We start from the raw sequence: 22,114 nt of genomic DNA on the forward strand, positions 1-22,114 counted from the left end.
ATAGATAGATAGATGGATAGATAGATAGTGAATAGGGGATTATATTAGTTTCCTGTTTAGTATGTAGAAGCATAAACAGGCAGTTGTGAAAGGAAACCAGGGAACCAGACCCCCTCATCTATGTTATATTGACAGTTGTCATTACAAGAAATTCATGACCACCATGATTCCTTTAAGTGTTTGTGTCAGGGTCTGTCTGCCCGCCCCCGCCCAAGGCTGTAAACCGAGGGGAAACACTGTGTTTTGTTAAATCACCTTAAAATTACATTGTATTTGTTTTCACCCACGATCTGATTTTAAAACAGCTGATCTGCGCGAGGAAGTTTGAAAACATCAATAAATTCCTGATCAGAACCAGCGCGGGAGTTTTATCATAAATTCACAAAGTAAACAATAGTAAAAGCTGACGTTTGACAAGAGAGTTTGCAGAATAACGGGTGAATTTATGGGACAGACATGATGAGGGTTTCTGTACAGCATCAGGAGAGAGGGAGAGTGAGCGGACACTGCAGCGCTTTATTGATCACAGATGTCACCGATCTCCAAAAATAGATCTTTTTAGGGTTAATTTACTAATGTGTGATGGCCAGGTAGAGTTTATGTCTGGTCAACGCTGCATATACATTACTTAGATCATATAAACCTACAAACACCAGACTGATGTGCAGAGAAAGACAGCAATGGATAATAAGGGGAAGAAAATGATAAAATAGAAGATATGTTATGAATGCATGAGGAGGAAGTTTGTTGTCCTCACAGCAGGAGGAACCAGTCCTGAGAAAGCAGAAGCTGTAATATGCCACAGTCTTAGAAATTTCCCCGTTAAAAAATGGTAAACAACTGGCAGTAGGGTTGCCAGGACGTTACTGTAAAATTAAAGGTATGTTGCTGCAGCTGAAATTTACAGGTTGTTACTGTTTCTTTATAAATACAGCAAAAAGCTGTTATTTTAAACCTTAACGGGAAAATACTGTTGAAAGGATTAGCAGTTTCTGTTTATTTACACTTTTTGAACCAACAACAAAACATGCACAATTACAACCCTGCAAAGAAACATGAACAATGAAGAACATCAGAAGAGTGAATTCCCTTACACAAAAAAAAACCCAGAAGTCCCTGCTCCAGGTGACTGCTTCCTGAATCGCCACAGTATATTTACAGATTTTTACTGTGAATTGTAGCAAAATAGTACAACTTGCTGTGAATTCATTTCCTTCTAGCAAAATTGACAAACTAAAAAAGCTCTCTGAGAGCGCAGACCTCCGCCATAAGCCCTTTCTCCCAGTAGTAAAGAATTGTTTAAAAAATTCCTGGATCCAAACAATGATTCGGATAACTCCCAAAACCTAACCAGTTCTTCTTTATGCCATTTCTGACATTTCCTGAAAATTCCATCAAAATCCGTCCATAACTTTTTGAATGATGTTGCTAACAAACTAACAAACAAACCCTACTGATCACATAACCTCCTTGGCGGAGGTAATAATACAATGAATGAATTATCTGAATTCAATTTTTAGCAACTGTTAAGATCAAGCTAATGTCAGCTGGCAAAGAATTGACTCACTCTGTGTGCCTGCGGTGTTTGTGTGTCATGTCAAACTCTAGCTAATGCTAATCTTTCAAATGACCTCAAACTTAGTAAGTGATGGTTTTTGCCTATTCTAACTGGCAAAGCAGTAAGGCATGAACCTGTTTGTTTGGATGGAGTTGGATAACAATGTGATTCCTTACTTCACTCTCCTTCCAAGCATGTGCTCTCACCTTCTTGTTCCCAGAAATGCAATGTAAAAATACAAGAAATTACTGTTTTCTTTCCTTCAAGCAGTGATACAGTAAAATAATGTTCTGAACCGTTATTTTACAGGGTCGTCCTGTATTTAAACATAACAGGATCTTACTGTTGAAATTTCCCTGTAAATTTACAGCAGTCTGTTAAAGTGTACTGAAACAGACAGCAGTGATGGCTCATGGGTAAAACATTTACAGTAATGATGAGAAATCATTCCATCACCACAGCACTCTGGGTCCTATCAATAAACCGTGCCACTGCCGTCATGTGTACTGTTGTATTTTTTTACTTTCATAGTCATACACGGAGAAACTCAGAGTCAAAAGCCTTTAGTGTTTCCATAAAACGGACCCAGAGCTTTTATTCATCCATACGGGTTGTTGAAGGCTCCACAGACCTGTCGGCATGTTGACAGGTCTGGAGTGACGTTCAGACCTTCTGAAAACTCATCTGGAGACCCGTAAAAAGTCTGGGTCAGGACCCAGACTTTGGGAATGATTGCTTCAGATGACAGAAGAGCTACTAATTTCTTTCCCTTAATAATAAGACCCACATTATAATTACCAGCCCACATCTAATTATATGTATTAGCCAACATTATGATACTCTACAGCAGGGGTTCTCAATGTTGGGGTTGGGACCCCATTGTGGGTTGCAAGACACTGAGAGGGGGTCTCCAAGTGCCTGAAAAAAAACTTAAAACATTTTTGAATTAAACTGTTGCCACTTTACACCAGTTTTGCCAAATTTTAACAATTTTTTGTAACTTAAAACACATTTTTTGTCCATTTTAAACCCTTTATACCATTTTTTTCTGCATGTTTTTGCCACTTTTAAACCAAATGTTGCATCTCTCTGCCTATTATTGGCTCTGTTGAAATATTATTGCCACTATTAACCCCTCTTTACAACTTTTTATGCCATATTTCACAATTATGATATGCCCACTTTTTTTTTTTCGTGCAAAAACATTACAACAAAGTAGTGACACAGGATAGTGAACAAGAAACACAAAACATCAGGACAAGACAATGACATGCTACGGTAGTACACTGGTAAGGTAGAATATCGTGTTCAGAGGTGTTTGATCAGGAGTTGATTTTTTTGTTGTTTTTCCTTTTTTTGTGTGTGGGGGGGGTGTGGGTGTGAATGGGGGGGTGTTGGGAAAAAAATATATATATATATAAAGAAAGAAACTGTTCATAAGGAAATAAGATATTTTCATGTCATTGAACAAAACAAACAAAATAACTAAAACAAAACAAGAAAACAAAAGGAGTAATTGTTTGTGTGTGTATGTGTGTGTTTTGGGTTTTGTGTTTGGGGGAGAGTTGACTGTAAGCAAAGAGGACCAAAGTATGAATCACTGCTGGAGTATTATGATGAGTTGATTGAATTTATGAAGAGGTGCCATGTTGAGATTTTGAGTTCTGTTTGGTGGAGCTGGATAGTTTGTCTAGTGAGATGTAGTCGAGCAGAAGGTTTTTCCAGTGTGTGGTAGTTATGGTGTGTTTTGATTTCCAGTTCATGAGGATTGTTTTCTTGGCGACAGTCAGCGCCACGAGGAGTGATTTACCTTTTTCTGGATTTAAGTTGACTATTGATAGATCTCCTAGGAGGCAGAGTGAGGGGGACAGAGGGATGTGGCAGTCCAGATTATCGGTGCGTGAGGTGGTGATTTCAGCCCAAAAGTGTTGTACAGGTGTGCAGTTCCAGAGGGCGTGAAGGTAGGTGTCTTGTGTGTTTTGGGAACAGTGTGTGCAAGTGTCAGATTGTGCTAAACCCATTTTAAACATCCTGTGGCCTGTAAAGTGAACTCTGTGAGTGATTTTGTATTGTATTAGCCGAATGTTGTTATTGTTACTCTATATAAGATGTTTTGATAATCTGGTTCCAGAAGTCAGCATTGGGAGTGATGACCAGGTCCTGTTCCCATTTTTGTGCTGGTAGTGATGGTGTTTCATCTGAGTGAGTTATGATTTTATATTTTTTGGACAGTATTTTCTTTGTAATGTTAATTTTGATTAAATTTTAAGCCGGAGGGGGAAGGTCTAGATTGATGCGTGTTATGTTTAATTTTGATTTAAGAGCTGATTTAAGTTGTAGATATTGTAGAAATTGATTCCTCCTAATGCTGAACTTCTGGACCAAATCAGAGAATGGCAGAATGGTGTTGTTAGTGAAGATGTGTCCCAAGTGAGTGATGCCCTTTTGACTCCATGAGAGAAAAACTGATTGTTTTTTTATTAATAAGAAAGTCCAGGTTATTCCAAATTGGGGTGTATTGTGATGGACTGAGAGTGAAGTTTGTGATTTCATGGAACTTCCACCAGGCTGTCAGAGCTGCTGATATGGATAATGATTTAAAACATGGATGACATTTGATTGATTGACTGAGGAAAGGTAGGTCTGAGATATTGAGGTCTGTACAGAGGGGCTTTTCGATGTTGATGCATGGATTGTTTGGTTGACTGTTACAGGTCCAATTTTGTATGTGCCGAAGTTGATTGGCTATGAAATAATTAAAGAAATGTGGAGCATCTAATCCTCTGAGTTGTTTGGGTTTTTGTAGTGTAGTTAACTTGATTCTCGGAGTCTTATTGTTCCAGTAGTGTTTTGAGATGGTGGAGTCCGGTGACTTGAACCAGGAGACGGGAGGTTGAATTGGGATCTTTGTGAACAGACAGTTAATTTTTGGAAGTACTGACATTTTAATGGTTGATATTCTGCCTGTGAGTGATAATGGTAAATGTGTCCAACGTTGAAGATCATCAGATATTGATTTTTGCAGTGGTATGAAATTTAGATTGAACAGCTCTGACAGCCTGGGGGAAATACGGATTCCTAAGTATGTAATGTGGTTGGTGCATAAGGGGACAGGTGATGAATGGACTGCTGCATCCCAGTGGTTGTTTTTGAGAGGAAGGATGGTGGATTTGGACCAGTTTATGGAATAATCAGATATTTTTGAGAAAGTTTTTATTAAGGTGATGGTTTCTTTGAGGGATGTGTGAGGATTTTTTAAATACAACAGTATATCGTCTGCATACAGACTGATTTTGTGATCCATTGTGGGTGTTTTGTTTCCTGTTATGCTCTTGTTTTGCCGTATGGCTGCAGCTAGTGGCTCAGTGAAGATGGTGAATAAAAAGGGGGAGAGCATCCTTGCCTAGTCCCCCTGTGCAGTGTGAAACTCCGTGATGTTTGCCCATTGGTGATGACGGTGGCTGAAGGTGATGTGTATAGAGTTCTGATCCAGTGAATGAATGATTCTCCAAAGCCAAACCTCTCCAATGTGGGAAACAGGAAATCCCAGCTCACCCTGTCAAATGCCTTCTCGGCATTGAGGGATACTATTAATGTGTCTGTTGGTTGTTGTGATGAATATTGCATTAAATTGAATAACCTGCGTGTATTACTGGATGATTGCCTGTCTTTTGTGAAACCAGTTTGATCTGGGTGAATAATAGAACAGATGACCTTTTCTAGTCTGTGAGCTAGAGCTTTACTTATGATTTTTAAATCTGTATTGATTAATGAGATGGGGTGATAACTGGATGCTAAAGTTGGGTCTTTATTGGGTTTCAGGAGGAGAGATATTGTGGCTGTATTCATGTGAAATGGTAATTTTTATTTTCGTTTGATGTCAGTGATCAATTTATTGAAAATGGGTGATAAGATGGACCAGAAGTGTTTATAAAATTCAGCAGGAAAGCCATCAGGGCCGGGTGCTTTATTGTTTTGCGTCTGATTAAGTGAAATGAATAACTCTTCCATTGTTATCGGCAAATCAAGTAGTTCTTTTTGTTCTGTGGTAAGTTGTGGAAGGTTAATATTGTTTAAAAATGAACTGATGTCTTCTTGATTTTTTTCATTGTCTATTGAATAAAGATTTGCGTAAAATTGTCAAAAGATTTCATTTATCTCGTCATGATTTTGTGATGGCTTTCCTGCTGAGTCTTTAATGACTGATATTGTTGTTTTTTCCTGGTTCTGTTTAATTTGGTTTGCTAGGTATTTGCTTGACTTATTTGAGTATTCAAGTTTTTCATGTCTTAGCCTTTGAATCAAAAACATATTTTTCTTGTTTATCATTTCATTAAGCTGTGATTTGTATTTTCTGAGTTCAATTTGTAATATTTCTGATGGATTGCTGCAGTTTTTTTCATCTATTTCCTTAATTTTCTGTTCTAGTTTTGTTTCTTGTTCTTTTTCTTTTTTCTTTTTGTTGACAGAGAAAGAGATAATTAGACCCCACAGAAGAGAGGCCGAGGTCTCTGGAGAATCATTCAACTCTAGGAAGGATGCCCACTCTCTTTTGATAAAACTGTCAAATTCAAGGTCTTGTAAGAGGGATGTGTTAAAACGCCATCTTGAGCTGTGTTTGTGAGTGTGGTCTGTTCTCCATGTTATTGATACAGGGGCATGATTACTGATGGTAATGGGGTGTATATGTAAATTTGAGATATTCATAATTATTGAATGACTGATAAGGAAGAAATCTATTCTTGAATATGAGTTATGGACTGGTGAGTAGAAAGAGTATTGCTTTTCATATGGGTGTTGTAGGCGCCAACTATTGCCAAGCCCACAGTCCCTCATGAACTGGATTATTGTTGTTGTAGACTGCCAGATACGTGTGTTTGTTGCATGGTTTGTTTTGTCTTTGGCTGGATCAATTACTGTGTTAAAATCACCCCCAAGTATTACCGGACAGTAAGACGTGTGATAGTGAGGAGAAAAAGTTACTGAAAAAAGTGGGGTTATCTATATTTGGGCCATAAATGTTTGCAATGGTGATAGGTTTGTTTTTAATAGAAATATTTATGAAGATGAATCTTCCCTCTGGGTCTTCAGTTGTGGAGTTATGGACAAATGTAGTATTTTTATGAATAAGAATCAGCACACCTCTTTGTTTTGTATTGTAGTGTGCTGTAAAAATATGAGTGTAATGCTGGGATTTTAGGTTATTGTATGTTGATGAAGATAGATGAGTTTCCTGAAGCAGACAAATGTCTGGCTTCCTGAAACAGACAAAGAAACATACCAAACAGCGGAGCTGCTGGTGAAGTCATTCATGGAGGATAACCTGAAGATGGATGAACGTGAGGTGGAAACCATCCGCTTCTCTCGAGTCCACCGGGTCGGCAAGATCAAACCTTCCAACAAGAAGAGAAGCCATCCGGTGGTGGCGAAAGTTGTGGACACGAAGATGAAGCTGGCCATCATGAGGAAAGGCAGAGAGCTGAAGGGATCCAACTTCTCCATGAATGATCAGTTCCCACCAGAGATCCTGATATGCCCACTTTTGCCATTTTAACCCATTTCTGCCTCTTTCTGCATCAGCTATCCTTTTATGCCAGTTTATATCAATTTTCATCCCATTTCACCAAATTCCCACCTATTTTTGCCACTTTGACACCATTTCAGCCACTTTGGCTTAATTTGCCCATTCGTTGCCTCTTTAACCCGTTTTTGTCATTTTTTGCCACTGTTATCTAATTTTTGGCACTTCTAACTAGGGATGCACGATACTATCGGTAGTATATCAGTATCAGCCGATAATAGCTTAAGAAGTTAATTATTGGTATCGGCCGACAGTAAAACTTATGCCGATGTGTACGGCCGATAATATGACGTCATAATGAAGCGCACGCGATGTCGCTGGACATGTGCAAACAACAACAAACTCATCATGTCAGCTGTGTGGGAGAAGTCTGAGGAGTGGGAACAAGACAGCAAAGTAGCTGTTTGCATCGCTTGTTAAGTACATCAGATGCGTGGAGGACAACAGGCCTTTAACACCACCAGTTTAATTCTGCATCTTAAAAACCGTCACCCTGATGACTACAAGGACTTTCTTCAGATAAAGAATGACAAAACTTTGTGCCAGGGAAAACACGCCAACAGCCTCTACTCAAGCCATTTGACAAAGCTAAAAAAACACCAGCAGTGACCACGCAAAGGTAAGGAGCTGAACAGGAAAATCATTGAATTTATAGCTCTTGATATCAGCCTGTCAGCGTGGTAGAATATAGGCTACGGGCTTGCGCGGGCTAATGATGCATTTAAAGTCCCGCTATGTTATAGCTACTAGGTGCTTATAGCCTTACCTGAACTGCAAAACTTCATTTCCAGTCACATAGAGAAGCTCCTCGTTAAAGCTAAACACATTATCTTCACCATGGATGTATGGACATCAAGTGTTTGTCCTCCTAGCATGCTGAGCCTCACTGCCTCAGTGGATAGATGAGGATTTTACTCTTAAAAAGTCTGTCCTGGAAAATAAAGACAAAGAACATGCATGTCGTTCTACGTGACAGTGGCGAAACATGGCAGAAGAAATGACGGACTTCTGTGTGCCAAGTCTCTTGGGCATGATGCACACTCTGCAGGTGTCTTCTCTCCAGCATTGGAGATGTTTGTGTCACTGTGTTGTTAGAGAGCTGTTTACAGTGAAATGCCCATTAAACTTGGTTGCTTTGTTAGTTTGGGCTGTTTAAAGCAGATCAGGACAAGTACTTCAGTTGAAGTTTTATTTCTGTTCATCTTGAGTCTCAAAAATCTAAAATCATATTTAAGTTCTGAACTATAGCTAGATTGTTTTGCATTAAAGAATCTGTCTTTATGTTGTTGTTTTTTAAAGCCCTTTGTCAGGAGTGTCTCAGGGAGCCATCCTGCAAACTGGCTGAGTAATCAGTCTAAATGTATAAGCTATTTCTTTTTAGCACTGTGGAGCTCAGTGTCAGCAGGTTATTTTGCTGCTTTTAATTTCCCTCAAAGATGCAGATGACTTTGGCTGTACTGTTAAAAATACATGTAGCATGTAATACACGTGTAACCCAAAGACATTACTGTAGGTTTTTCATTAATGTATGGCTGTAATTGAAACAAAACAATACATCATTCATTGCTAATAAAAATCAAATGTTTTGTCTGTTTCTAAAAAAGACTACCAATATTTAAAAAAAAAAATGTGTTGTACAGGATGGCATTGGTGTTTTTTACAGTGGAAAAATGTAATTAAATATCAGTATCAGTATTGGCCAAAAGGAGTTTTAAAATATTGACATATCGGATATTGGCAAAAATCCAATATTGTGCTTCCCTAATAAAGTACTGGGTCAGGGATGAAATCACAAGTATTTCTTTTGTATTTCCAGATTCTAAATTGCAGGACTTGCAAACATAAAATATCTCACTCATGTCTTTTCTGTCACTAAACTATCAGAGCTCCCTGTCAGCAGCAACAGTGATAAAATGTCCTGAAGCTGTTTGTGGTTATTTTATAGCGAGTGATACTAAATTACTTAAATTTGAGGAATTAATGCATTGCCTATTTGCATATAACTTTACTACACTCCAGATTTAAGAAAGTAAAATACTGCCATAAATATATATAACTGGGCTTTTCACTTAGTTAGCCTAATAGTTAACTTGGTAATTCAGATTATTAACATGAAAGTCTATGAATACATTCATGTTCTATTATTATTAAGGTATCCCTCTTAACAAGCTCCTTCTTAATAATCAGTAAGATTTAAGTGATTTCAATCTTTATGCATCAGTAGTTATATTATAATAAGAGTAGTTATACAGTATATTATTATGATATGCTGTTTTGCTTGTGCTGCGGGAGCAAAGGTCAGAAATCCAGCGGGAGCAGGATTAAGAAAAGACTCCGACCCAGGGCTCTAGTTTTGAATAACCAGACTCAGAATCCAGTTTCATTGCCAAGAAGATTTTCACATACAAGTAACTGGACTTGATGTTTGGTGCAAAAACAAAAACCAGAAGAAGAATAAAACTATTAGAGAGGCTAGAAACTTAAATATGATATAACAGAAAACTATAGTAGCAAAAATAAAATACATAATACAATATAAACATCACAAAACTATGTACAAAGGTGCAAAACAGGAGGAACTTAACAGATGAGCAGGTATACTAGTGATATACAGAGTTCTGTTCACTATGCTGGCAGCAGAGGGGATGAAACTGTTCTTGTGGCGGGAGGTCCGGATGGACCTCAGCCTTCTGGCAGAGAGGAGGGCCTCTAAAAGTCCATGTCCAGGGAGAGAAGGCTCAGCAGGAATTCTACCTGCACGCCTCAGAGTCCAGGAGTACGGGTCATGGAGAGATGGTTGACTGCAGCCTCTCTCTGCAGAGCAAATTATACGCTGCTGCCTGGCTCTGTCCTCACTGTGGCTGCAGCGTACCAGATGGTTATTGATGACGTGAGGATGGACTCAAGATGGCGGTGTAGAGGTGAACCATGATCGTCTATGTTGCCCCTCATCCCAACCCAGAGGCCTGCAGAAAAAACTGATCTGCACCTCCGCAAAAATGTCAAGATGAATTAAAACAACACAGATGCCAAGCTCTGTGATTGGTCCATTGGTTGGACCTGGTGGTGACTGCTTTTCTCTAGGTAAAGTCTGCAGGCATGTGTCACCTAATGGCTGCAGATGGTGATACAACCAATCAAATATGAGACGTGCATCTCCTCATTCATTTTCTCTCACTGGCCAAACAAGTTAAAAAGGTTTTCATTCTAAATCAGTGTGAGAGTAAAATAATAAACCACATCTGTCCTCACTGCTGCTGTGGGCAGCTGAGAGTGGAATAAAAAGGGTCATCAGGAGACCTGTGCGGGTGATTGACAGTTGAGTAGGCGGGGCTTTGGTAGGTGTCTGCGTTCACTTTACCAGCGCCGTTTGTGGGAGTGATGGTGGAGTAGTAGGGGGTGTCAGAAGGCATCATGGGAAGGTTTGCAGTGGCATAGACGGATTTAAGAGCAATTCCTGAGTCTGGCTGCTGGGGGCGCTCCTGGATCTCCTCATAGGCTCGTTCCTTTCAGAGGGGAATAAAAACAGAAACAGAAAAATGTAGTTTACAACATTTTCAACAGCCCAAACAACGCAGCAGTTGTCTGTCCATCGTTGTTAAGAAGTACAGTTCAAAAACCTTTATGTCTACCTCTGTCTGTTCTCCATTTGCTCTGTTTTTTGAATGTTTGAATCCTGGATAGAAAACAAAAACAAAGAGAAGGGAGAGAAGAAAAATAAATCATGGTTTAAAGAAAGATCAGCATTTTCACAACACTAATTGTGGAGCGCTGCCTCCATCTGATTAGAGTTTACTGTAACTGTTCAATTCCACATGATTTAAGGACTTCCCCAGCCTCAGCCTCTCCATTTATAATTGTGAATAGTGAAATCATCCATGTAATGAAATGCCTGTAGACTGCTTTATAAAGTGCCTTTTGTTTGTGTTCATGTGTTTAATGTGGTGAAGAAATCTCTTACTGCTGTAGACAAAGATCCCAACAAGCAGGAGCACCAGCACGACCACACAGGCGACCACAGAGAGGATCATGGGAGACAGAGAGACACCTAGAGGACATCAGATGTCATGACAGCCCGTTACCTGGTAAAACTTATCTGGAGTGATCTATAAACAACCACAGTTCCAAAAAAGTTGGGTCACTGTGTAAACTGTAACTGAAAACAGAAGTCAGTGATTGTCAAATCTCATAAACCCAGATTTGATTGAGTGTTGTTTCCTTTATCTCTGACAGCTCGTCAGTAGTGGGCACTAGTGTGGCGATCATTTTCAATGAAGTAGATGCCATTTCCTGTATTCTAGTGCATTTTAACACCATATTGGCAACAGATAATCCAAACTGGTTCTGTGAGATATAGTTCTGGCTCAATATAGATCAAAAAAGGGCACGACATAAAAGTCATTGCAACAGTAATGTTTCATAGTATTTCTTGGTCCTAATGGTCTTCTGGAGTTTAGTGTGTTTTTTTCCACCCAAGAGGGCAGTTTAGTGTGTTTTGCCAACCAGGAGGGCACTTTAGCACACGTTTTGGCTCCCAAGAGGGCAATTTAGTGCGCATTTTTCAACAGTTGGGCCACGAGGGGGGTGCCCGCCCCCTGTGCACACCACTGGATTCATCACACACGTTGTGAAATAGTCCAAGATGTTTTTAAAATTTAACCTCTTAGAGACAGAGTTTGGGAAAGGGCAGAGCCTTTGAAAAAAAAAACTTGGAGGCTGATTGGATGAATGATCTGTCTGTCACATCTTTACTGGCCAATCAGAGCAACAAAACACGTGACATAGCTGCTACTAAGTAGCAGTATACACATCACAAAACTATGTACAAAGGTGCAAAACAGGAGGAACTTAACAGATGAGCAGGTCTACTAGTGATATACAGAGTTCTGTTCACAATGCTGGCAGCAGAGGAGATGAAACTGTTCTTGTGGTGAGAGGTCCACAAGAACACTAAACTCCATAAATAGCTGCATAACATGAACCATGGTGACTGTAGACATGTCAGTACACGACTTTTGTGGTTTTTGAAAAGAAAACAACTCACTGTTGTTCTTTGTTCTTCTTTTAATGAAGTAATGTCGTCAAGTTCTGATAAAACTGGCGCTTTAGCTATCCAGACACGTCAGATGGATGTGTTACACACATCCATCTGGGAAAGCTTCAATAGGAAACATTTGTGAAAAGGCAGAGGCTTTGAAAAAAACTTGGAGTGTGATTGGGTGAACCTCCTGTCTGTCTTATCTCTACGGGCCAATAAGAGCAACACATGACATAGCCGCTATCGAGCTGCGTGTGCGCAGCTACTGAGGAATAACGCGAAACATGGCGACTACAGACATGTCAGTACTCGACTTTTGTGGTTTTTGAAAAGAAAACAACTCACTGCTGTTCTTTGTTCTTCTTTTAATGAAGAAATGTCGTCAAGTTCTGATAAAACTGGCGCTTTAGCAGCATCCCCGCTAATCTCTTCCTCCATAACTGCACCAGCTCCTGCTGCTGCTTGTTTACATCATGACTCTGCTGCGCCTGAAAGTACTGCCCCTCATCACTGATTGGTCCTGTCACTGTCTAACCGGGCCCAAACGGTTCAGATGGGAGCTTTGCGAGATGGATTTGCCAGTGAAAAACAAGGAAACGGGCGTATCCATCTGCTTTCCAAGGTTAGAGCTCTGTGGTTTTGGACTGAAACTAGAGAGGTGGTATGTAGGACCGGTGTTGTTAAACCAGAGATCCAACAGCAGCTGTAGTCTGTTTAGAGATTCCTCTCACTCTGACTAATGAATGAATGATGCTTTATCAGTTATCTAGCTAGTTTAACAGGGTTTAAACACACACAGAAGTTCTGTGATGTCAGTTTATGGCATCTCGTTTTTCAGTTTGTTGATTTCATAAAGTAAGGATGCCTTTTATGTTTTATGTTGAACTCACTGGTCAAAACCATCAGACTGGATAGCTTTTGAATTTGAAGCTCTTAAATCCCTAATGACCCCGTCTTTCCATTTAGCACTGTTCATAGATGGTCTGTTTTCACCCAGAAAGGGGCGGGGCCAGCCTCATCTGCTCTTATCATTAGTGGGCGTCAGAATGATCGGTCTCATAAGTTGAGGGAATAAAGAGATCCATTTTAGCCGTCAGTTATCAAACTGGTGTATAAACCAGTACAGACTGGGGTGTTTTTACCCAGTGAAGGGTGTTGAAGCAATTTTGCATCTTTTTTGTTCCTTTTGTTTTCTTTTTTAAAATGTATTATTATTTTGACTGTGTTAGAGCTAACAACGTACATTTTGAAGGGTAAGCATCTTTTCAGTACAATTTTCTATATCAGAACCCGTAGCAGGACAATAATAAGCTCTGTAGACTTTTTGTACACACTCAGGCTGTTGATCACCAAAAATGTTCAATTGAAGCTCATTAAAAACACAATTTTTCATCCTCCAGCCTTCACTAACATGCATTTATGAAATTAGGCTTTCACTCTGAAATGAGCAGTTCTTCCTGTTCATCACCAAATGTCACCCATTTTTAAATATTTGGCCTGAGAAAATGTTGCATGCTTTTCTCCTGGTTTCCTCTAGGGGCGCTATTATAACAATGTGTTAAAATCTTAAGATTATAGAAAAGTGTAAAAAACAAAGTTGTCATTATTAACATATTATAGGTTGTGATAATCTCTGTCAAGGAAATTCATTTTGCATGTAGAATATAAAAAATGTTAAATCCCCCCCCATTACAACCGTATGATGTTGCACTAAAGGGGAGAGGGACCTGGATGCATACGAGGACCTCCACTTCACACCAGAGGTCGGATGAGTGCTGCCATATCTCTTCTTCTAAGATCAGAGGTCACTTGAACTGAACATCCTCATCACTATTTTCTTCGTGCATCGCCGCCATATTGATAGAGGCAAGTTCGTCACATAAGGAAATATAAGTAGATGAAAAATATGTGACTTTTCAGACTAACAAGCACAATAACTACATAACATTAATTTTAATAAACCAATTTATGATCCAAACTCAAGTATCACTTTGCACAGATATGATATGCGACTGGAGATTGGCTGGCCAGATGCTGACGTTGCCGCCATGTTGCCAGAGGCAAGTCCACTACGTCATTCAATACAGTTGACAAGGATTGTGCACATTTTTTGAAATTAAAAGCTCAAACAACGAGATTACGTGGATGTTAATGAATCATTTAAAAATGATCCATATAAAAATGATAACTGATAGTGAAATGAAGTATATATCAAGAAGTTGTAAATCGTTTGTCGTGCAGTCGGTCAATTTTGGAGGAAGAGGTCCGGCACAATTAACGCTGAATTGGAGGCACTTTGTATACACGTGAAAAAGGCCTATTGTGCAAGTTATCATGATAAAAGGCTCAAACAATCAGATTAATAAATCAATATGTATATATAGATTCAAAATAGAAAGTGGATTCTGCTTTTATGTTTCACTGTCAATTATTATTCTGACATGGATCATTTATTATAAATGATTCATTAAAATCCATGTAATCTTCTCGTTTGAGCTTTTTAAATCCAAAAACGTGCACAGTCCTTATCTACTGTATTGAATGACGTAGGGACTTGCCTCTGGCAACATGGCGGCGACATCAGCGTCCCGTCTCCCATCACATATTATGTCTGTACTCAGTGATACGGGAATTTGGATCACAAATCCATTCATTAAAATCCATGTAATGTTATCACTATGCTTGTTTACCCAAAAACCTCAAATGTTTTATCTACTTGTATTTCCTTATGTGACGAACTTGCCTCTATTAACATGGCAGCGACACACGGAGAATACAACGAAGAAGACGTTCAGTTCAAGTGACTTCTGGTATTAGAAGACAAGATATGGCGGCGATTTTCCAACAACTTTCTGGTGTGAAGTGGGGGTCCTCCGATGCAACCAGGTACTATCGCTAAAACTGGCATTTAAAGGATTTAATTCTTTAAAAAATGATAAAAAAGTTTAAATCTATGATCAGGTCTGATCTTGAAAAAGGAATTATTACAAAAATGTGGATTTTTTAAATGTGTATTAGCCTTTTGTTATTGCTATTTATGAAGGCTTCAGTTTGTGGTCATGAACATCCTGAGTGAAAAAATTTATTAAACTCTGAAATAATTTATAGAAAATGAAAGTAAAATCAAGATGAAAGTTGTTGCTCATTATTAACATATTCAAGGCTATTTTTTGCCTTTAAACTGATATTTAAAGGGCTAAATTCCCTCAAAATAATTAATATTTAATATTTTTGATCAAGCCTTTTCTTGATTTAAATAATAATGCAACAGAAGTCTAAGAAAATATTGATGTGTATTATTTTATAGTTTTTTTGGTGCCATTTTTGGTTATGACTCCTCAGTGTACCAGTTTCATTCTCTGAGGGTCTCTGGGCATGTCGACTGATTATGATCTGGTGTAAAGTTATGTTGTGTGTTTCAGAGGGTGTGACGCTCTGCTGTGTATTTTTATGATGTTCCTCGCTGCTCTAGAGAGAGTTTAACGTGCCATAGTTAACTCAGTTATCACACATATTAAGCCCTTCCTTTGCTATAATTATGGATAGTTCACAAAAAAGGGTGAAAATTTTTATTTTAAATACATAGATAAGTAAATATTGAAAATTCATATTTTTTTAATAATTCCCTCTTTTCCCCCAAACGTTTTGTGCCTCTTTAAAGCCTTTTCTCCCTCATTTTGTCATTAACATGCTTTCCTGTGGCTCGGCTTCTTTTATACTTGTGCTGTCACGTTGTCTTGGACTCTTATTTTAGATTTGTGCCACGGATTTACAAGTGAGACGGTTTTAGAGATTGTGCTGCCTACAAAAGTACATCAGGTTATTTAAATACTGTGACTGATGTGTGTGACTCACCTTCAACCCTCAGGTGTATTTTTTTCACTCCGGCTCGATAACTCCCACCCTCATCCTCATCCTCAGATTTCACTCCACACCAGTAAATGCCCTGATGCTCTGGGGAAACATTGCTGATAGACACATTGAATCCTTTCTTAGTTTCTATGAGCGTATATCCGTTTGACTGCAGAGGAGACTCTGTTGATGGAATATCCTCACAGATGAAGGGTCTCTCCTCTTCTCTGTTCTCTCTGCTTTTCTTTTCGCCTGTCTTCTCTCTGCAGATGAACTTGGAAAAGGGCTTATCTAGTTTTGGGTATTCACATGTGATGTTGATTTTGTCTGTCCTGGAAACTGTTTGAATAATTCCACTCTGGCACAATGATGGAGGAGCTGCAAAAACAACCAAAAGCTGGTGACACACAAAAGATTACACAAAAACTGGCATTGTTAGTAGCCAATGAAAAAAGATCACTGCTTGTCAACCATTATTTAACATGTAGATGTTTAGTTATAACACATTAAATTTACAGGGTGATTTATGATAACATAATAGGTGATGACTGTTAGATAAGGCAGTGTAAATGTCAGAGTAATTAGAGAACCAAACTACTAAACCATGAGTAGACAGGTAGACTGTATGTAACTCATCAACTCTGATAAAGTCATCAATTACCTTCAATTAATCATAATACTGGGAAGATCTTTAATCCTAAATCAATACCAATCATTAGTTTCTCATTCTGTGACTCTTACAGGCGGGCCTGCCCACAGATTTGGAGGGGACCCTGACAACCCCAGAGAACAGGCCGTCCCCAGTTGGGATGTAACCAACTTTAACAGCACGTGCTTGCCTCTGTGACCCATTGTTGCCACTATGAACTCATTTTTGCCTCTTTTTGTCTGTTTTGATCCACTTTGAACCAATATTTAATACTTTTTAACTGCTTTTCATCATATTTTCCACCCATTTTTGCCTTTTTTAACCCATTTTGCTGCTGTTCCATTTTTGTCTATTTTAATCCATTAGCCTTTTCCATATTTTTTGCCAATCTTATCTCATTCTTGCTACTTTTTATTCGCTTTTCACAATTTTTTTCTCTCCATTTTGGTCCTTGTGGCCTTTCCTAGCCCATTTTTGCTGCTCTTATATCCCACTGCTGCCACTTTTCAGGTTTTATGAAAAGGTGTTTACATTCTGAAAAGGGCTATAATGTTATACAGCATGAATAAACAGATGCATTTCTTTTATCACTTGGGTAAGGTAGTTGTGTTGAAGCTAAAACTAAATATGATTATCACAACTAGCAATTAATAACTTGTTCATTTCCTGGTCAACTAGGAGATTTAACCCAAGAAGGGCAAAGACCAGTACCATATTTAGGCTCAATATTTCACTGTCAAAGTCATCTTTAATTCCCACCTCATCAGATTTAGACTCTTTTGAAACGGTTAATGTTTATAATCAGCTGTGGCTCTCTTGTGCCTGTTCTGAGCTCTGTTTATCCTGTAATTCATCTCCTCTGATGTGAGGTTTCACTGAAGTCTGCTGTGCTGCTGCCAGTGAAAAAGGAGCGTGCCACAGTAAAAGAGTTACAGGAAGCCTGAGCTCAGGCGCCCTTGCTTATCTGTCCTCTGCATAAGAGTTTGGAACTGTGTTTAAGACGACAGGGCAGGAAGTACTAACAGTTTGACCACAGATCATTGAAGAGACATGAGACACAGCTATACTGGGCACAATAAGAGCATCACACAGTTAGGTAGAGAAATGATCAAACAAATCTTTCTTACCCTTTTTCACCTCCACCTCCACCTTCTTTATGGTGTTGTTATCTCTCTGCTGTAATGGGAAAAATGTACACTCGTAGTCCCCAAACTTCTCAATCTGTTTGATGATCACTCTGAAAATTTTAGTTGTTGTGTCGTGGTAAAGGGAATATTTGCCTTTTGTAACCCAGTCATCTGGATCATCCCTGATGACTTTTCCATTAAATTTTAATTGAATAGCACGATGGCTTTGACTTGTATCTGGGTAGCTGAGGTTGAAGTCCACCCATCCATTGTTGCATCCCTTCACTTTTAAGTCATCTGATGAAACTGTGCAGCCTGCAGGGTCAGAGACAAAAGTTCACATCATAATCTGAAACCAGTTGAGGCTGTAATCCTCATATGACAGAAGCTTTAACTCCTTCATTCCCATTACCAACAGTTTCTGGTCCTCTCTGAAAAAATCTCCTTTTCTAAAGTGGCTTGGCATCTTTGTCTCACTTGAATGTTTCAGAATCAAATTTGAATATCACACAAAGACAACCTGAGTAAATCCTAAAGTCAGATTTTAAATGATGACTTCATTTATTAAGGTAAAAAGCCATCCAAACCTACCTGGTCCTGTGTGAAGTCCTCGTTACCTAAACCTTATAATAAGTCTTTCTCATCACTGTGGAGGAATATTGTCCCATTCTTCTCTGCAGAATAGTTTTCATTCAGCCTCATTGGAGAGTTTTCCAGCATGAGCGGTCTATTTAAGGTCATGCCACAGCATCTCAGCCAGACCTAAGTCCAGACTTTGACTAGACCACTCCAGAACCTTCATTTAGTCTTTAGTCAATTAGTCTAGTTTTAGTCGATGAAAACTCAAAAAGTTTTAGTCTTGGTTTTAGTCTTTAAATGAAATGCATTTTAGTTTTAGTCACATTTTAGTCATTTCTACTCTTTTCTAGTTTAAGTCTAGTTTTAATTCAAGTATTTATTCTCTTGCCTAAATCTGGTACCAAATCATGGTAGTGTGTTCTCTGCACTCTGCTAAACCTGGGGTCCCTGCTTTCTACAGCTGAGAGGTAGAATAGATACAGCTGCATTGTTTTTTCACAGATTTACCCACAGTGGAGAAATCACAGATTTTGAATGTCTGATGAAAACTACATTACATTTTAGTCTAGTTTTAGTCACCTTGATGAAAACTAAACTTAGTTTTTGTCAAAGAAATGTCAGTTTTAGTTAGTCTTAGTCTTGTTGTCATGGAAAAGATTGGCGACAAGCATGTTTAGCCCTAGTTTTAGTCGACATTAACACTGAATGGCACCACATGTGTAGCTGTTTTAGGTCTTGTAGCATACTTCACTTTGTCAGACAGCTTCTATTTAAGAGATTTCAGGATTCAGCAGGTCTGGCAGTAATCAAACCAAGGTGTAGATGGAAAGTTTACTCAGCTTTAAATCACAGTTAATTTATGATTTAACACACCGTTCATGCTGGAAACTCCTCCAGTGAGGCTGATTTAAAACAATTCTGCTAAGAAGAGTGGGACAACATTCCTCCACAGTGAGAAAGACTCACTGACAGTTATCATCAACTTTGTTTGCAGTTGTTGCTACCAAGGATGGAAAACCAGTTATTAGGTTCTGAAACATTAATCTGGTAAATCTAAAAGAGGGGTGTCAAAGTCAAGGCCCGGGGCCAAATCCGGCCCGTGGTACAGTTACACCCGGCCCACCAGATCCTATCATATTCTCATTATAACGGGCTCTAAAATATGAGGTCTGCAGATTTCCAGCAGTATAAAAATGTAAACTAAACCTTGATGATATCAAATATCCTGAAGTCATAAAAATCTGAAAAAATAAAGAATAAAACAAATATATAAAAAGAAATGTGGGGAAACAAATTCATTTGTGTTTTCATTTGATATTTTCAATTTTGCATTGCACAATTATGACTTCAATCTAAAATTTTGACTTTTTATCTCATATTTTGACCTTTCAGGTGCACCAAATTCAATTTAAAGCCATATTTTTGCCATAAACATGATTGTGACTTTTTTTTAAATATACATTTCCTTTTTAAAAGCAATATTTTAAAATCTAATTTTGTGTTTTGACCTTTTGAACAAATAATTTTGACTTTTTATCTCAGATTTTGAGCCTTAACTTATCATTTTGACTTTTTAAATCTGAAAATCATTTTTCGTAATTGCTTTTTTTCCCCCAGAATTTATTACTGGTGAAAAATGAGGCTGACAGTTTATGGTTAAATGTGGACCCTGTTAGGCCCTCAGGTTAGACCTCAATTCAGAATTCGGCCCCTTCTGTGATTGAGTTTGACACCCCAGTCTGAAACATTTAAGTGTGACAAATATGCAAAAAACAGAAAAAAGAAATAAGGAAGAGAAGACACTTTTTCACAGCACTGTAGTACAGAAACTCTAAGTTTGGAAAAGTTTAGATTTCAGTCAAATGTGAGGGAAAATATCTTAGAAATATTAAAACAAAGTTTTGTTTTATACTTTGTCATCTTCTAACTACGGTTCATCTCTGAAATAAGAAACTAGAGGGCAAACATTCAATCCACTTCTTGTTCTGCCAAGAATACTGGCTTAAGCAGAGCACATCAGCATCAGACAGGAAACTTAGGAAGGCCTGTTGGAGAATTTCTGTGGTTATTTTTTACCTGCTATCAGTGTGAGGATGAGTAGCAGTAAGTCCTTCATCATGACGGTTTCAGACGCTGCGTTTGTCTCCAGCTGGTTGTTTGTGTCTCCTCTGCGTCTCTTTGGCTGAACTTATCTTAGAGGTGCTGCTTCCTCAATTTATCTAGCACTACCTTAAAACTCCTCACTCATGCTCAGTTCTCACTCTTTCCTGTTTGTGGTCTAATCTAACACCTCCTGGGTTCTTGTGAAGTAAAGAGGAAATGCATAGAGAAAAAAAAAACGATTCACTTGAAAGGGCAATCACAATCACATGTCAGAGAGAGCTGATTAAGTCAGATCTGTTATGTTCAATAAGGAGGCACGGGGCCTCATCAGTGTTCATTAATCCTCTATAAAACACTGAACAAGTCATGTCTGTTTATAGGTCTGTAAAGGTCCTGGATATTAAAATGAAGGGGAAGAAAATGATGAAATAGAAGAGATGTTATGAATGCATGAGGAGGAAGTTTGATGTCCTCACAGCAGGATGAATCAGTCCTGAGAAAGCAGAAGCTGTAATAATCTACTGAAACAGACAGCAGAGGTGATGGCTTATGGGTAAAACATTTATAGTAATGAGAAATCATTCCATGACCACAGCACTCTGGGTCCTATCAATAAACTGTGTCACTGATGTAATGTCTGGTCTAATGTGTCATGGTTACTGTAATAGATGAAAATAAATGTGAAATCAGAGTCTGAGTCCTTTCATGTAAACATAAACCTGACCCAGAGAGAGCCTTTATTCAGGTGCTGCTGCTTTCAGCTTTTAACTGCACTTTTGCTCCAGGGGTCACCAGGTCCATCTTCACTGATGCCTGAGGGCCAGACACTTAAAAATAACTGGAATAAAATAAATATTTCTGTCCAACATACTCTTATAAAAATAGTTTTTCCTTCAAAAATTAATGGAAGAACTGAACTTTAAGCCTTTAAAGGAGACATATCGTCCTTTATTACCTACAAATAACATAGTAAAGGTGAAGCCCAACACTACACCCCCTCAGAGTTTCACAACATGAGACATTCTCCAATTCCCGTTTTCTGGGAACGTGACTTCCTGCCTCCCTAAACGGCTCGTTGCGAGATCTTCACGAGATTTGGCACAACCTGACGTCAGGTTGTTGCACTCTCTCCTTACTGGACGAGCCTGAGAAAGGGAGTAAAACAACTCCCCCCTCGGCACTGTGCTTGAACGAACCCACCTAGGCCCATCTAGGATCCTTTCTCCTGCAGGGTTTTGCCTCCTGCTCTTTTCTTTCGCTAAGTATTTTGAGAACCAACACGTCCAGGAAGGTAACTCAACAGTGTCTTTGGTTGTGATTTGAAATCACAACTGTTTCCATTTCCAAAGGAGGAAGACAACAGAAAGCAGTGGGCAGCATTTATTTCTAACCATTCAGCGTCTCAGCTGCTTCTATGTGCTCGTCACTTCACAGACGATGCTGGATTTTCCTCTAAACCGCTGCTCAAGCCAGGAGCAGTTCCCTTTAGAAAAGGTGTTCATGGAGACCCAGAACCACAAGCTGTAAGTAATGTAATCCAAACAGTAATGTAAATAAAGCTAGATGTAATGGCAGGCTAATGCTAAGCTAGTTAGTGTTAGCGTCACCTTTGTTGTGTAAATACAGA

The 22,114-nt window shown here is 38.8% G+C and overlaps 1 protein-coding gene across 5 annotated transcripts in view; it reads right to left on the bottom strand.

Annotated features, from left to right (window-relative positions):
- The window catches only part of LOC121505130, a 95,777-nt gene extending 75,226 nt beyond the window's left edge, over window positions 1-20,551 (bottom strand). For 4 of the 5 annotated variants that reach the window (XR_005991543.1, XM_041780241.1, XM_041780232.1 and 1 more), the window contains exons 1-5: window positions 20,461-20,551; window positions 17,806-18,120; window positions 16,033-16,407; window positions 11,101-11,187; window positions 10,772-10,815 (exon numbers count right to left, since the gene is read on the bottom strand). Coding sequence is in view for 4 of the 5 variants with exons in the window: in XM_041780241.1 (XP_041636175.1) it covers window positions 10,772-10,815; window positions 11,101-11,187; window positions 16,033-16,407; window positions 17,806-18,120; window positions 20,461-20,503 (864 nt within the window). In the remaining variant the exon portion in view is untranslated. Of the gene's footprint in view, window positions 1-9,431; window positions 10,646-10,771; window positions 10,816-11,100; window positions 11,188-16,032; window positions 16,408-17,805; window positions 18,121-20,460 lie in introns of those variants that run through there. The other variant, XM_041780258.1, reaches the window with a different exon arrangement.
- Window positions 20,552-22,114: the final 1,563 nt, after the last annotated feature.

This window comes from Cheilinus undulatus, linkage group 3 (genome assembly GCF_018320785.1).
Source record: "Cheilinus undulatus linkage group 3, ASM1832078v1, whole genome shotgun sequence".
In the NCBI taxonomy this organism is placed as follows: Eukaryota; Metazoa; Chordata; class Actinopteri; order Labriformes; family Labridae; genus Cheilinus; species Cheilinus undulatus.